General features: G+C 34.5%; 2 protein-coding genes across 2 annotated transcripts in view; one reads left to right on the forward strand and one right to left on the reverse strand.

Moving 5' to 3' along the window:
• The window catches only part of Maf1 (repressor of RNA polymerase III transcription Maf1), a 131,113-nt gene that overhangs the window by 63,716 nt on the left and 52,622 nt on the right, over positions 1-14,775 (reverse strand). The window lies entirely within an intron of this gene.
• LOC117996838 (hydrocephalus-inducing protein-like) overlaps positions 1-14,775 on the forward strand; it is a 40,870-nt gene that overhangs the window by 2,399 nt on the left and 23,696 nt on the right. The window contains exons 5-31 of the mRNA XM_069499113.1: positions 592-716; positions 941-1,123; positions 2,067-2,275; positions 2,679-2,916; positions 3,652-3,856; positions 4,103-4,170; positions 4,386-4,606; positions 5,623-5,856; positions 6,417-6,538; positions 6,638-6,824; positions 7,247-7,396; positions 7,804-7,997; positions 8,273-8,538; positions 8,614-9,056; positions 9,151-9,342; positions 9,422-9,494; positions 9,575-10,383; positions 10,870-11,040; positions 11,437-11,619; positions 11,872-12,081; positions 12,256-12,395; positions 12,484-12,625; positions 12,914-13,131; positions 13,444-13,593; positions 13,873-13,958; positions 14,272-14,415; positions 14,484-14,690. Coding sequence (XP_069355214.1) covers positions 592-716; positions 941-1,123; positions 2,067-2,275; positions 2,679-2,916; positions 3,652-3,856; positions 4,103-4,170; positions 4,386-4,606; positions 5,623-5,856; positions 6,417-6,538; positions 6,638-6,824; positions 7,247-7,396; positions 7,804-7,997; positions 8,273-8,538; positions 8,614-9,056; positions 9,151-9,342; positions 9,422-9,494; positions 9,575-10,383; positions 10,870-11,040; positions 11,437-11,619; positions 11,872-12,081; positions 12,256-12,395; positions 12,484-12,625; positions 12,914-13,131; positions 13,444-13,593; positions 13,873-13,958; positions 14,272-14,415; positions 14,484-14,690 — 5,570 coding nt within the window. The remainder of the gene's footprint in view (positions 1-591; positions 717-940; positions 1,124-2,066; positions 2,276-2,678; positions 2,917-3,651; positions 3,857-4,102; positions 4,171-4,385; positions 4,607-5,622; positions 5,857-6,416; positions 6,539-6,637; positions 6,825-7,246; positions 7,397-7,803; positions 7,998-8,272; positions 8,539-8,613; positions 9,057-9,150; positions 9,343-9,421; positions 9,495-9,574; positions 10,384-10,869; positions 11,041-11,436; positions 11,620-11,871; positions 12,082-12,255; positions 12,396-12,483; positions 12,626-12,913; positions 13,132-13,443; positions 13,594-13,872; positions 13,959-14,271; positions 14,416-14,483; positions 14,691-14,775) is intronic.

Genomic DNA, 14,775 nt, shown 5'->3' on the forward strand with positions numbered 1-14,775 from the left:
ACATAGGGTAGTCGGACCAATAGATGAACGAATAAGCGGAATTTAACTTGTTATAATTTTTCCCAACTGTATGTCGTATGAACTGATTTCGTAATGTTTTACTTCAAATCATTACGTGGATAAGTAATTGATTTAATTAATAATTATTATTTTTCTCTAAAGTGGTTGACTCACCTTAGCTCGTTTTCCGTACAAAAACTCAAAAGTCCGGCTCACTTGTGCACTCATTGAGGTCCAACAGGGTGACTGATTAGTGATTAGTTTAGCAACCCTCTGTTAAAGAAATAAGCGTATGGTGTTGCCGTTTCGAGGAAAAATACAGCAAAAGTCCCATTCTTATAATTAAATAAAAACCGAGATTTGTTCATCTATTGAGTGCTGGTCATCTATTGGTCAGGGCGCTCTAAGCCTTTTTGAGAACGGGCAACCAACGATATACCAAATACGGTCTTTCGTCTTCCTCATCCACTCGCTTTCCGCCACCTTCTTGAGTTCTTCGGTAGTGAAGATATTTAAAATATGGTAACCTCAGGAGCTTACAACAAGTGTCAAATTTAAATAAATATAATAACACCCTAGTTTTATTTTCAGCCCCTTTTCAGTACAGCCCAAGTCAGCATATTTGAATCCTAATCAAAAAATTGATATCAGAGTTGGCTTCAAAACAATGCATCTTGGTGACAAGCAGGGAATAATGAACGCAACCTTCGAAACAGGTAAGTATATACTTTGGATGTAGGATATACCTATCTAAATAGTTTTAGTTTATCAGTCACCCATTAAGATCACAAAATAAATCTGTTGCTGATTCTGTTTTTAATCCAGGATTGTTCTCTTATTACGGATAGGTATTTAAAGTTCTTTAAAAATGTATAAGTTTGTAATGTTTTGATCCCAACATAGTTCCCACCTAAATACATTCTGCTTTTGACACAAACAGGAGAAAACTTTCGAATAAAGCTGACAGGGTCCACTTATACAGTGAGCATAGAGTTAGAGAAGCAAGTTGTGAGATTTCTTGACACCTACAACACCATGGTGCGACAACAGACGTTCAAGATTACCAACAAGTCTAACCATACTCTCACGTATATGTGCATGAAAAATGATTGCATTTATTACGGTAAGATCTTTCCTTTCAAAATACACCGATATTTATTGCACTCAAAGAGTCCGTTCTTACTGAATGAATGAATGTTTGAACTGATTTCTTAAAAAAATTCAAAACTCAAAATTCAAATAATTTATTCAAAATAGGTTATAAATTACTCTTTTTGATTGTCAGTTGTTAGATTTGTAAGATATAGTGGTGCTAATTATCACACAAACCTAAAACTTAAGCTACGAGGGTTCCAAACGCGCCCAGGTCTGAGAAGAGCCCACAACAAACTCAGCCGGGTATTCTTTCAATAAACATCACTTCTTAGTATCATGCTACCATGGTACATATGATTGAAATGCTAAATTGCCAAACTTTGAAGCAATCAATGTGATAACACACACAATGCGAATCACATATTTGTTGGTAGAGATTACTCTACAATTTATGAATTAATGAGAAAGAAAATTAATGAAATGCATGGAAGCAATCGACTGTTCATTTAGCTACTCGCAGGATACTGGATAGCGTAGTGATTTGTTACATGCTTAGATGTAATACCTATCATTTCGACATTTTGTCTATTGAAAAGAGCAAATGCTGAGTTTCTTGCCAGCTTTTTTGTAGAATCTGCTTTCCAAACCAGAGGTAGAGTCTTGTATAAGCGCCATAAGGGGAATAAATAGAACACATGGAATAAATGGTCTCTGAAAACCTGTCATTTAAGCATATTTGCAAGCACTTTCGATTGGCTGATAATTATCCGTATTGGTATAATGTACAGTTTTCATTGAATACCGTATATTCGGCCAGAGAATTTGAAAACATATACCTATCTACAATTTTCACAATTATTGATGATTTTATTAAGAGACCAATCAACAAGTTATACCAATGTGTTAGGGTTCTTTATCGTATCAACCTCACCTGTTGCAGTCTGTTATTCTCTAATCACTGTTGATAATAGATTTTGAAGACAAAGTGAAGTTGGCAACAGTATTTTACGATCTGAAACAAACTGAATCGGCCAAGTCGAACAAATTAGTGTATTACGACGTCCTGAGCAGTGAAGAGCATTTGAGGGTTTACACGAGGATATTTTGCGATGAAATACAGGCCCTGGTAGCAGATGATAGCCTGGTTTTCCAAAATAAACATATTTCAGTTACTCCTATTGTAAGTATTGTTAAATACAGCTCAAAGGGTATCTCTGTCCACTGAAGGGAGCGGACCAATCAGACTATCGAGAGATAACCTGTTAATTAGATTAGATCATCCATGTGAAATCTGATTGGTTTGCTGAATACAATGTTCGTACCGCTTCAGTGAAGAAGCAGTTTAATGTTGCTATGCGATATGTGAAAATTGCTGTGATATACAGCAGACAAACATAATCACAAAAATGCGATTATTTCATGACGGTGCCCTGAAAACTAAGAGAAACAGCATTCATATGATATGAGATAGAGAGAGATGATCTGATGCAGAACTGTAATAAAAATGCGAAAACATTATAACTGAACGGGAAATATTTTGAATTGTGTGCTATTGCTATTATTATTGTTCATTTATTTTTCAGAAAGGAACACTTTGGCCAAATAAAGCGACAGAGTTGACTATAATATTTGCTCCTAAAGAAATAGGAGAGTTTGAAGCAACTGTATATTTAGATGTGGATGGGGTAAACGATCGTCTGCCTTTGAAAATCGTTGGTACCTCGCTACCGCCGTTAATCAATCTTAATTTGGAGACCCTTGATATGGATAACGTGTATATAAACAATATATATAATTACGAAATTGTAGCTACGAACAAAGGTAATCAGTTAATTAGAACAAAGTATCAATCATCGTCACTGATATCCATGTTGGCTATACGACCTTTCTAAAAGATCACCACCTTTTAATAAATAGTATGACAACTACCTAGGTGATACAAAAAGGCATATATAATGTATCCTGTACAATTTGTTAGAATTTGGCGATTTCATACATTGCTATAATTGCAGTCTTTGTTATTAGCCGACTTTATGATACTGCTGCTTAAACTGAGAATGCAAGAGTGTCTGCCAATAATATTGAAACTGTATTATTGACTGAATCGAAGTATTGTTAAAGTTTAATTTACGCTAGAGTAACAGTACGATATTGCGGAAAGCCACTGTACGGCATGGTACAATAATTTAAAATGAACCATTGTTAGCGAGCTGTCATACCGTAATATTGGAATATTACGGTGCGACGGCCTGTTAACAATTCTAGTAACACGATGCTTTCTCAAAATAGAATAGACAGCCGCATACTGCTTAAGGTCGCAAAATTAATGTTTGATTTGTAGCATGTTGCCTCGGCACAACACAGCCTTTAACGGTCTAAACTCTTAATTAATAATAATATCCTATCTGTGATCTGTAGATAAGTTACTAGCAACGATGTTTTGCATATTTTTTTAAAAATAACAACATCGCTATCGACAGATTTCAGATAGATTGGTTATTAATTTCAGCCATTAGTGGCAAATTATTATAGGATGTCGATGTTCTATTATTACAGGTCACATAAATGGCATTATTGAGTACAAACATTTAGCTCCCTTGTTCGGAAGTATTATCTCTTGCACTCCAGAGTCGTATTTTATGCGTCCCGGCGAAAAGCAGATATTTAGAATTTCTTTCTGCAACTCTAATCAAGGACCATTTTTTGAAGAACTTAATTTTACTATACGTGAAACGAATGTGGTCCTGAAGCTGTATTTGAAGTAATTCAGTATTTGAAGTAATATATAGAAAGTGTAAATTACTGATAGAGCTAGTGGATGAAAATTATGTCAGACTAGATTTTTTCCATGACTTATTCCGCGTGGATTTAATCTTAAGGTTAAACTCAGCGGTTTGAGCAGTTGTTATGTTAATCAGTCAGTTTCTCTTTTTATATTTAGTTATTTAGATAAATGAGATTTTTAAGAGTTAAGATTGGTATGTTGATTGTTTCGTATATTTTTCAGAGGTGTTGTTATTTATCCATCGTTGATGTTCAGTAAACCTTGTTTGAATTTTGGAAACGTCAGTTTGGGTATGTTATATTTATATAAACTTCTTTGAATGTTAATATCTGTATCTAATATGTGTAATTTTGCTCTTTTACTTACTTGTATTTTAATGTAATTGTTCTTTTGGTAATTAATTTCCTTTGCTTTATTGCGTAGTCTGCGAAAATAATTATGTTACTATCGTTTTCCAATATTGTTACGTCTCACTATTTATAATCTTGATATAAACCATTTTTAGGAGTTCCGAAAACAATGGAGTTAGAGGTTATAAACGAATCCCAAGTAAACGTGGATGCGAATGTAACGATATCATCGGACGGCCCAGAAATGCGCAGCATCATTTTACAAGATTATGCTGTGGCAGATAAACCTAAACCGCAAGTACCTCAGTGGCCTAGGGAGTTTGACATAGAACCTTATAAAATTAACATAGGTCGAGAATCGACGGTATCTTTGCGTGTAAGTGTATATTAGATGTCAGATTATACAGAGGTTCTGTATCCTAATATTTATAACACAAAAAATGTTTCCACCTATGTCCGTTATACATATTAAAACCATCCAACTGGTTTAATTAGAAAGGCAATAATGAGAAGAGGGGTTTAGCACACTAAAACAATGCATTAGGCACACTTTTTAGGGTTCCGTAGTAAACAAGGAACCCTTATAGTTTCGCCATGTCCGTCCGTCTGTCTGTCCGTCCGTCCTCGGTTAATCTCAGAGACTATTAGTGCTAGAAATCTGTCATTTGGCATGAGTATAAATATTAATCACGCCGACAAAGTGGTGAAATAAAATTTTGATAAATATTTTTTTTAGGGTAGCTCCGCTACATGTAAAGTGGGGATGAACTTTTTTTTCTCGTCTACCCCATAGTGTGGGGTATCGTTAAATAGGTGTTTTTAAAATACTGTGGGTCTGGGAACATCATTTTTTGATTAATAGATCCGTTTGTAAAATATGATGTTTTAAAGTGTTAACTTTTATTAGAGTCAAGTGTCTCCCCCCTTTATCAGCCAATTAATAGTATATAGGAACGTGAAAAAATTCACAGTAGTAGTATATATAATCAATTTTAAAGGAAAACTATCATGGCTAAGTAGGGTTCACAGGTTAAGGAGTTACATCTGTTTTTCGAGGATTGTGACTACGGAACCCTACACTGCGCGTGGCCCGCCACGCACTTGGCCGGTTTTTATCATAGTAGCACACACCGGGTATCTGCTAGTAGATACATACTATACTATAGAAGGCTAAATTGACTGACTGACATAATATCAACATACAGCTCAAACTGTCTATCTAGTTAATGATTTGGGATGTAGGTATGATAGAACAGTATCTATGTGCAAATATGTGTACATCTCCTCTACTGTCGTTCGTTTTACCTGTCTATTGAACTGGATAGACGATATATTTTATAAATTAGGGAAGAAATGCTGCCTCATTAATTATAAATCATCATGTTTTGGAAGGTGACACTGACAGCTAACTTAATACGGGCAAACCAAACCTACATGGAGCTGGAGATCGACCAATCTGACAGTCCACCGATCGTTCTGCCGGTGACATTTAACGCCATGGTGCCGCTGATCACGCCCGCGCCAGATATCATGCTGCGAGCGTGTTTCACGGACTACCCTTATATGCAAGAGGTTAATGTGGTTTGCAAAGATTTTTGGGGATATTTCACGCTGGAGGAACCTGAGGTAAGTAGATGAATTACATATATCCTTGACCGTTGAGACCTAAATGCACACGTCGTAACTATGCTCCTAGCACAAGGTTGGAGGGAAAGAGGGAATATTAGTCATGTTGGAAATCGCTAATATTCTTTCATTTTGAAGCTGGACTTTCGAGTCTAGCGTCTAGCGGCAGATTAATGTACTATGTCATTCGAACGCAGCGAGTCGCTGCATCGTCTTGAAAATCCACCTTTAAAGATTAATACGCGGCGCTCGCAATGCATTTTTAAGTACCTACTAAAAATTCACCACAATTTGAATGAAGTCATCAGCACATCATGACAAATTCATTGCTTCCGCAAATCAAGCGCTATCATAATTACCCGCCAATTCAATCAAATACACCAATAAGGTCTACCAGAACGAGTAGACCGATCGCAGGGGTAGGAAAATTAACCGACCTTACGATACGAGAAGTAATTTCTTTTAGCTCAATTTTTTTCGCACGTCACTACAGGTGAAGCCAGCAAGAGCTAGGGGTCAAGCGTTTTTATACTTTTACAATTTTTTAATACTTTTTATAGGAGGAGTCAAAATTAGAGGTCGTAGTGGGCATTAAAGAAGGGTTAATCGAACCAAACAGTACATTAACATTGCCTGTAACGATCAAGACAAGTGTGCTTGGCATCGAGGAGTATACCATCAGGTATTTATACCATATTTACAAGTAAAAAAAACTTGAGCTTCATGTCACTGCTTACTGGATATCACTGCTTTTACAATCAATATGTGTTACATATTATAGGATGTATTTATTCGGCATGTCAAAGCCAGTGGAAGTATGTCACATCACAGGCTGCGGAATGAGACCCATTGTGACTTGCACGCCTTTCGCTCTTCATTGGGGACAGGTCAAGCTCCTGACGAAGTCACACAAAATCCTTACACTCTGTAATGATTCGCCTGTTGACATCTATTTTCGGGCATCTTTGGTAAGAATAGTTTCTCTATATTATAAAGCTAGCTGATGGCCACGACTTCGTCCGCGTGGAATTAAGTTTTTTAAAAATCCCGTGGGAACTCTTTGATTTTCCGGCATAAAAAGTAGCCTATGTCACTCTCCAGGTCTTTATCTATACCCATACTAAAAATCACGTCAGAAATTAAATTAAATAATAAGGGTACTGATAGTGCTCGACCCCCTTAGCGCTGTCCTGAATGCTATGGTGCTATAAGTGGGAGGATCCGAATTTCCGGCTGAGTCAATTTGGATATTTGTAATTCCTAAATTGACTCAGGTCTGGTCTGGAGGAAGGTTATTACGTTTTCGTTTTTTCTTAAGCTCTATTTACAATAGGAACCTTTTAAGTTTCCAAGACCAATAAGCCTATAATTTTCAACTTCTGCACTACAGCTTAATCGTGATGGTAGATGGCACATTAACCCCATGGAGGGACACTTAGAACCAGAGTCAGAAACTGAACTGAATGTCAGCTTGTATCTTATTGATGCCGATAGTTACACGAATAAAGCTATTATTCAGTTGGAGAAAGTAAAGGATATTGTAAGTTGAGTTTTAATTATAGTTTAGGGTAAGATCTTTAGATCTCTACTATGTGTGAACCTATAACGCAGAAGAATACTATGTAGTTTGCCGAGTCGTTTGGTATGCATAAACGCACCGCTTAAACTAATATGCGTTTACGTAGACAACGTTGTACGTTGCGTTTTATGTACGCACCAATGACTAGGTATATAGGAATAAATATATTCGACTTTCCATATTTATTCAATCTTGAAGAAATAATTTGGATTTATTTGAGTTCTGTCGTATGTAAGGAAGATTTGTTGGCTTAGTAGCATTAATCTCTTTAATATAAAATAAATAAAACAGGTATTGTTTAAGGGATTATTGTTTAATGAGCTGCAAGATAGTAACGAGATATTGAAAAGTACTTTATTTATTTCTAGTTAGTTCCTCTATCAGCAACCGGAATAGGGACCAGCATTTTAGTTGGCGAAGACAGAGATAAAATAATGCTTGGCCGCCATTTTACGAAAATACCTCTGAATTTTAATTGCGTCATGAAAAATTGTGGTACGCGTTTGCATATCCTGGAATGGAGTGAACATTACAAAGCGCCCAAAACAAAACAGCATACCACGTAAGCGACGCAGAATTTTGTGTTTCACACTTATGTTAAAAAGCTCATGAAACATTTCCAATTGTGATGGACATTAATTCAGAACTTATTTAATAGACCTGACTCACAGAAGGAATGGATTTAATATATTATGGCGTTGTTCTATTTTCTTCTAGGCTTAAAAATTTGGTTATCAATTTATCATCGTTTCGATTTACCGTTTTTTAAATACCTTCATAGGTTTATGAAACCTAAAAACAACCAATTCGTTCTCTCAAGTTTCCCATTTTTTTCAGTGCATTTTTTAATATGGAACCCAGAACATTTAAAATGTCAGCAGGAGAAAAGATGGAACTAAACATAACTGGTTTGTCGTACAAAGTAGCTACTGTCAAGGAAATGTGGTACTTAATAGGAAGTGTAGAGGGCATTAACAAGAAAGAATTGTTATTGGAATGTCAAGTAGTGGCTGAGTTCGTTGATCCTAAAATTGAGTTATCGTCTTCTATCGTAAATTTTCAATATGACTATGGCCCTTATAGGGAATTTTATAAATTAACAGGTAAGAATTACATTATATTATTTGGTTGTGAATTTCGAATGCCAAATTCAAGATTATAACTCTATTTTTTTTCAGATTTGGTAACTATTAAAAATGTCTCCAAATTGCCTTTAGACTTCGAAATATCTGTAAAACCTCCATTTGCGATCCTTCAAAAACAAAGCTCGTATAAAGTATCTCATGCTGACGAAATGCTATGTGGATGCGTATGCTATAACGAGAGAGATTTAAATATCCCCACTATCATTCATGAAAACGGACAACGGCGCTCTAAAGTATTCATCGATTATCTAACTTTAAAACCAGTTGAGCCTCTGAAAAAAGAACCTTTACATTTCTTTGAAGACATACATAAAATTAAATGGGCATTTAATCTCACACATCTTGTTGAAGAACGATTAGAAGACCAAGAAATAATGAAAATACAGATACTATTCGACACAACTAAGCACACAACCCTTAAGTCCAGAGTATATTGTGATTTGATGCGATTAAGATTTAAAGGCCACAAAAACAAAGTAATAAATGCATGCATTTTAATATTGCTAAAACTATTGATAATGGGTACGTTAACTCGAAATGTTATATTATAATGATCCTTGTTTATTTCAGGATGCAATAAAACTCATAGGAAAAATAAACTTTCCAAACATAATTGTTCTAACACCAAGACTAGATTTTACATGCATTTTAAATGGAAGTATTGAGAGTAATACGATTAAAATTCAAAACGTCACACCTCTTCTGGCTTGCTTTAGATTTAATTGGAGAAAGTGTATAGTAACAAAATCACCGATGGCGCAGGTAAGTATTTTCTTTCAACAATTTTGTTGTTATTTTTACTAAAATCAATATATACCTAATATAAAAGGTCTTCTTACAGCGTGAGGTCTTAAAAAATAATGAGAGCTCTAAAGATTTTTTTAAGTATTCTACTGCTACAACACCAGCTAGTGGTAAGACAAAATTTTAATTATTAATGACAAAATAACATACGTAAGCATTAATAAATTGGATAATTATACTGGTTATACAGAAGGTGCGGAACTACGTGAAATTTTAGCGTGTCGAACACCAGTAGGTTCTCCTGTTGGAATATCAGGAGACAACAGAGATCCGACTCCCATGAAAGAAAGTCCAATCACATCAATAGCTAATTACTTAAGGATTGAAGATGAGAATAATTTTGAAGTGAAAAAGTACAGAGTGATGATGAAAATATCACCAATGATTGACAAAGATCACGACAACGAATTCGAATGGATACATAAATTCGTAAAACTTAGAAAACGTTACGATATAGCCATACATGACGTATTAGAAGTAGTTCCTCACTGTGGAGTTTTGAAACCAAATGAAGTTCAATATGTGAATGTGATTTTTAGATCAAAAATTAATGTAAACGTTCGTGCCACATTAGAATGCGAGGTCTTAGGTGGTCCTCCGGAAACTGTAATGATAACGGGGCAAAGTTCAGACTTATTGTACACACTTAACACGCAGAAGATTAATTTTAAAATTCGTTCTTTTCACGAAAATGCAACAGAAGTTCTGATGATATCTAATATTGCCCAACTTTCTTTCGAATATAAAACATACTTAAATGAGCCAACATTTGAAAATGATCTTTATGGAACTATCCTGGGTTTAATACCTACGGCAAAAGTGTTAGAACCAGAGGAACAGGCAGCACTTCAAGTTGAAGTGCGACCAGGTGTAAAGGGTCACTTTCAAACGACATTTATACTGGAAATAGGCCACCTTCCTTTTGTATCCATAGAAGTTATTGGGTGGGGCGTCATACCTCAAGTTTATATTTGTTTACCGAGACCGGTATTATTACAGGTTTGTTAACAAAAAAACCGGCCAAGTGCGAGTCAGACTCGCGCACCGAGGGTTCCGCACTACAGTCGTATTTATTCGACATTTTGCACGACAATCAAAAACTTTTATAAATTATTTACAACTTTATATAAAATCTGTTTTAGAATATACAAGTAAAGCCCTTTTATATGATACTCCATTTGGTATAGTAATCTTACTTTGAAAGTTGAAAATACCAATATTTGTTCATGAACACATTTTAATTTTTTTCTTATGATGTAACTAAAATTTTACGGTTTTCGGGTTTTTTCCTTTATTTGTGCTATACTACCTACTTGCCAAATTTCATGGTAATTCGACAGGTTATCTTTCTTGACAGACACGACAGACAACGAAGTGATCATATAAAGGTTCCTTTTTTTTTGGAGGTACGGAACCCTAAAAATGTAGTGACCTCTTTAGTATCTACTAAGTAAATTTTTATATGCATAAATCACTTCTTTTCAGCTTGACCCTAAATTAGGATATAGGGCAATTCCGATTCTGACACCAGGATATTTAGAAGCAATCAATGAAATATTTACTAGCACTGTATCTGAACATTTAAATACACCTATAACAGAAAAGTGCTTTGAAGACCGACATTTTCAGCAGGATTGGCATATATGCTCATCCTCGGTAACGTGTTTATTAACAGACTAGCTAATACCCGGGACATCGTCCGCGTGGATTTAGAATTTAAAAACCCGTAGGAATTCTTTGATTTTTCGCAATAAAAAGTATTCTATGATGTCACTCTCCAAGTCTTTAACTATACCCAATGAAAAAAATCACGTTGATCCGTTGCTACGTGATTGAACTACTATACCTTCTCACTTTGTTTAAATCAGTCAGTAATTATTGTCATATTGGATTGATAAGAACAGAATAGTATTACACACTTATTACATTGTTGATTTTTGCCCATAGAACTGATATGTTTTCCTTACGATTGTTAGAATACAATAGATGAATAGGTATTTTTAACGTAAAATACGAGTATAAAGATTAAAAATGAATAGTTTTATATTTCAGGATGCGTATCCATCTACAATGGATATAGAATTAGCTATAGAACGGATGTTAGTTACAGACCACATCACTTCGCAGCCAGAAATTGTAAATTCATATCAAACGACTTCCAAATCGGGTTCTATACCAGGCTTTATCACAATACCCTACGTCATTGACTATGGTGTCGTAATCACTGGCAGTACGGTAATTTTTTACAGTATTAGAAAAAATACTATAGCGATGATTTTTCTTTTAAGAACAATAAAATCATATTTTGTATTGATCGATACTTTTTATAACCTAATTTGTAATGTAATAAGGTATATATACTATACCCTAACGTGAGATATCAGTTGGTAAAGTAAATAGTTGCAGTCCTTATCAACGGTTTTTGACTTTAAAAATCTTTTAAATTTTAGTTTATTAGTCAAACTTACTGCAAGATTATATTTTCAGATACAATGCAGTGTTGAAATAATTAACTATGGGCCAATTGTAACCAAATTACACTTTGCTAAAGGAACTCAAATTCCAAGTTGGTTAACGGTAAAATTGTGTGGAAAATTAAATCCTGGAGAAAGTGGCAAACTTGAAGTAACGTTTGCACCAACCTCTCTGGTTTTCACTGAACCAGAGCAAAACGTAGAAACTTCTTTCAATATCGAGGTAAACAATCCTGGAAAACAAACGAAAATCTTTCGACATCGGGGTGAACTAATAGATTAAATTGATTAAAACAGAAAAGTTATTATTCAAGATCAATGTTTACAAAAGTCTAGTTTTTATCTAGTAAATTTCATGTTTTATTTGTATTTGAAAATGTACCTACTCTTCCTAAAGGTTCCCTACGGAGTATCGATTCCTATTAATATGAAAGCCCTCTGTGCAGTCCCTTACTTGGCTTCAAATGTATCAGAGATTAATTTTGGTTCTGTTAGATGTGGAGATAAAATTATGTGCACAATTCCTCTTAAAAACGTGTAAGTGCTGATAAGTGTCAACAATTAAATTAGTAATGATGTTTATCGTAGCTTGATATTGAATACAATTATATTTATCTTCATATAGAGGAAAACCTACTTGCATTTGGTTTGTCACCTTGAGGCTAAAAACACCAGGGACCCAGGCTTTGATATTACATAACAGTTCAGGGAAATATGACCCTGGAGAAGGCGGATTAATAAGTATATCTTTTAAACCAACAATGGAGGTTAGTTAGCAATAATATTTATCTTTATCTCGGGTACGTTAATCCGATATTAAAATGTAATTCCTTAAGCTTAATGCTAATTCACTCTATTAATGCTAATATTAACTTAAACTATCACTATTTTATAAAGGAGCGCAAAGCGATTTTTTGTAATTTTATGAACACCAAACGGCAATTTAAACATTTTAAGTCTTTGAACATGAGCTTTACCTATATTATGACAAAGATTTTTTTCAAAAGCCATAAATTATTAACTGCTTCAGTTTAAGCTCTAGTTTTATTTGACAGATGCTCTACGAGGGTCTTCTGGTGTTCAAATTCCACATGAATCCTAATAAGCTGACTATTCCTGTCATTGGACAAGGCATTGTACCTCATGTTCACATAATTGGACCAAATGTTACTTTCCCACCGACTTTACCATGGGCAAAAACTACCGAGATTTACTTCGGCCTTACTAATCCTTGTCCTTTTCCTATTGAACTCATTATAGCACATAGCGATAAGTAAACATTTCTTTATTTATCTATTATTTAGATATTGTATTGTAGAATATTTTATACATAAGCGACTACTGAAAATTTAATATTTTTTAAAGAACTTTTGCTACTATACATATAAAAGAACAAACGGACAGACTGAATAATATATAAACGTACAACATAAACCAATGGATCTAGAAAATATGTCAGATTTTGCATGAAGGCTCCCACAAAAAATAATTTTCAGACATTTCTCGCGACCGCAAAATAAAATGCCCTCATAAAATAAGCGTTACAGTTTTGGAGTTAAGCTACTAATGAAATGTCTGGTTGCAGGAAATGGAAAGAAGAGAATGAAATTTATCAATTGCTTGACAAATATTACAGTAATCCCAATGAAATGTTGGTCCCCGCTATTAAACCTGGTGCGGGGATGCCAGTTGAGATTATTAATTTCTATGAAAAGTTCAGCGAAAAAGTTAAAAAGTATGAGAATATATACGATTTCAGATTTATTTCAGATTGCATGGCGAAAAAGGAGCTGTGCAAAACGCGAACATAACGTTTGCGAGCGTTTTACTGAAATAAATCGAAATCCTACTACAAAAATATTTTTCAGGTATAAGGAGGAAGAAAAACATGCACAAAAGCTTGCAGTTGCACGAGCGGCATCTATTGTCAAGTATTGTCTTATCCATTGATATCGAGATACAATGTTAGTTGTGATTATGAACCATTACTATAATATTTTATTGTTATGCACAGGAAAACAAAGAGCCCCAAAAATGTTCCAAAAGTAAAAGATACAGTTTCTCCGAAGATACGTAGAAGCGAAACGGAAATAATTGCAGGTTATGAGACTGTTTATATTATACTATTTCATCTTGAGCGAATTATCTTGTTTTATGCAATGAACCAAAAACTTAATTTGCTGTAATCCGCTGAAACAGGTGAAATCGAAAACAGTCGCAAGCATCATACAGATTCGATCTGTTTCAGCGGATTACAGCAAATTAAGTTTTTGGTTCATTGCATATCATGGACTTCCGCAAAGTAACGCCTGCTTCTATACAACAATATCTTGTTTTAGTATTATATTAATAAAATTAAAAAATATTTTAAAAGTAAACAAAGAGGCAAATCTAAACTATGTTATAATTTCAGACGTTATTGTGGAAATGAAAGCAGCTAAAATTGACCCATTACTGGAATGTCTCCACGTTTTCGATACCAAATCAACAGATAATAATGAAACAGACACACATTCAAAAGGATTGATAATTTTAGTGCATGGATCTTCGTGTGAAGGTAGGTTTTTGTATATCTAATTTTATACATAGTACTTAATTTTTTTATTTACGTTAGTTTCATTTCAGAAATACAATGTCAGGAAATGGCTTGTTCGATGGAAAAGGCTCTGGGCTTACCAAGAGTCAGTATAGATTCATGTATTGTAGATGCTTTATGTGTTTGTAATTGTGCTGCAAAATCTGCTATTATTAGCATTGTGGATGAATTATATGAAACAGCGCAAAAATATGTGACAAAGGAAAATGAAAATGCTGATGAAAAAGAGTATGAAGGTACATTAAAGTAAAGAATACAGTAATAGAGCAGGCTAGGTAGAAGATACAATTAAGTAGCCCTGTACATATCTGTTTCATGTTA

This window comes from Maniola hyperantus, chromosome 1 (genome assembly GCF_902806685.2).
Source record: "Maniola hyperantus chromosome 1, iAphHyp1.2, whole genome shotgun sequence".
Lineage (NCBI taxonomy): Eukaryota > Metazoa > Arthropoda > Insecta > Lepidoptera > Nymphalidae > Maniola > Maniola hyperantus.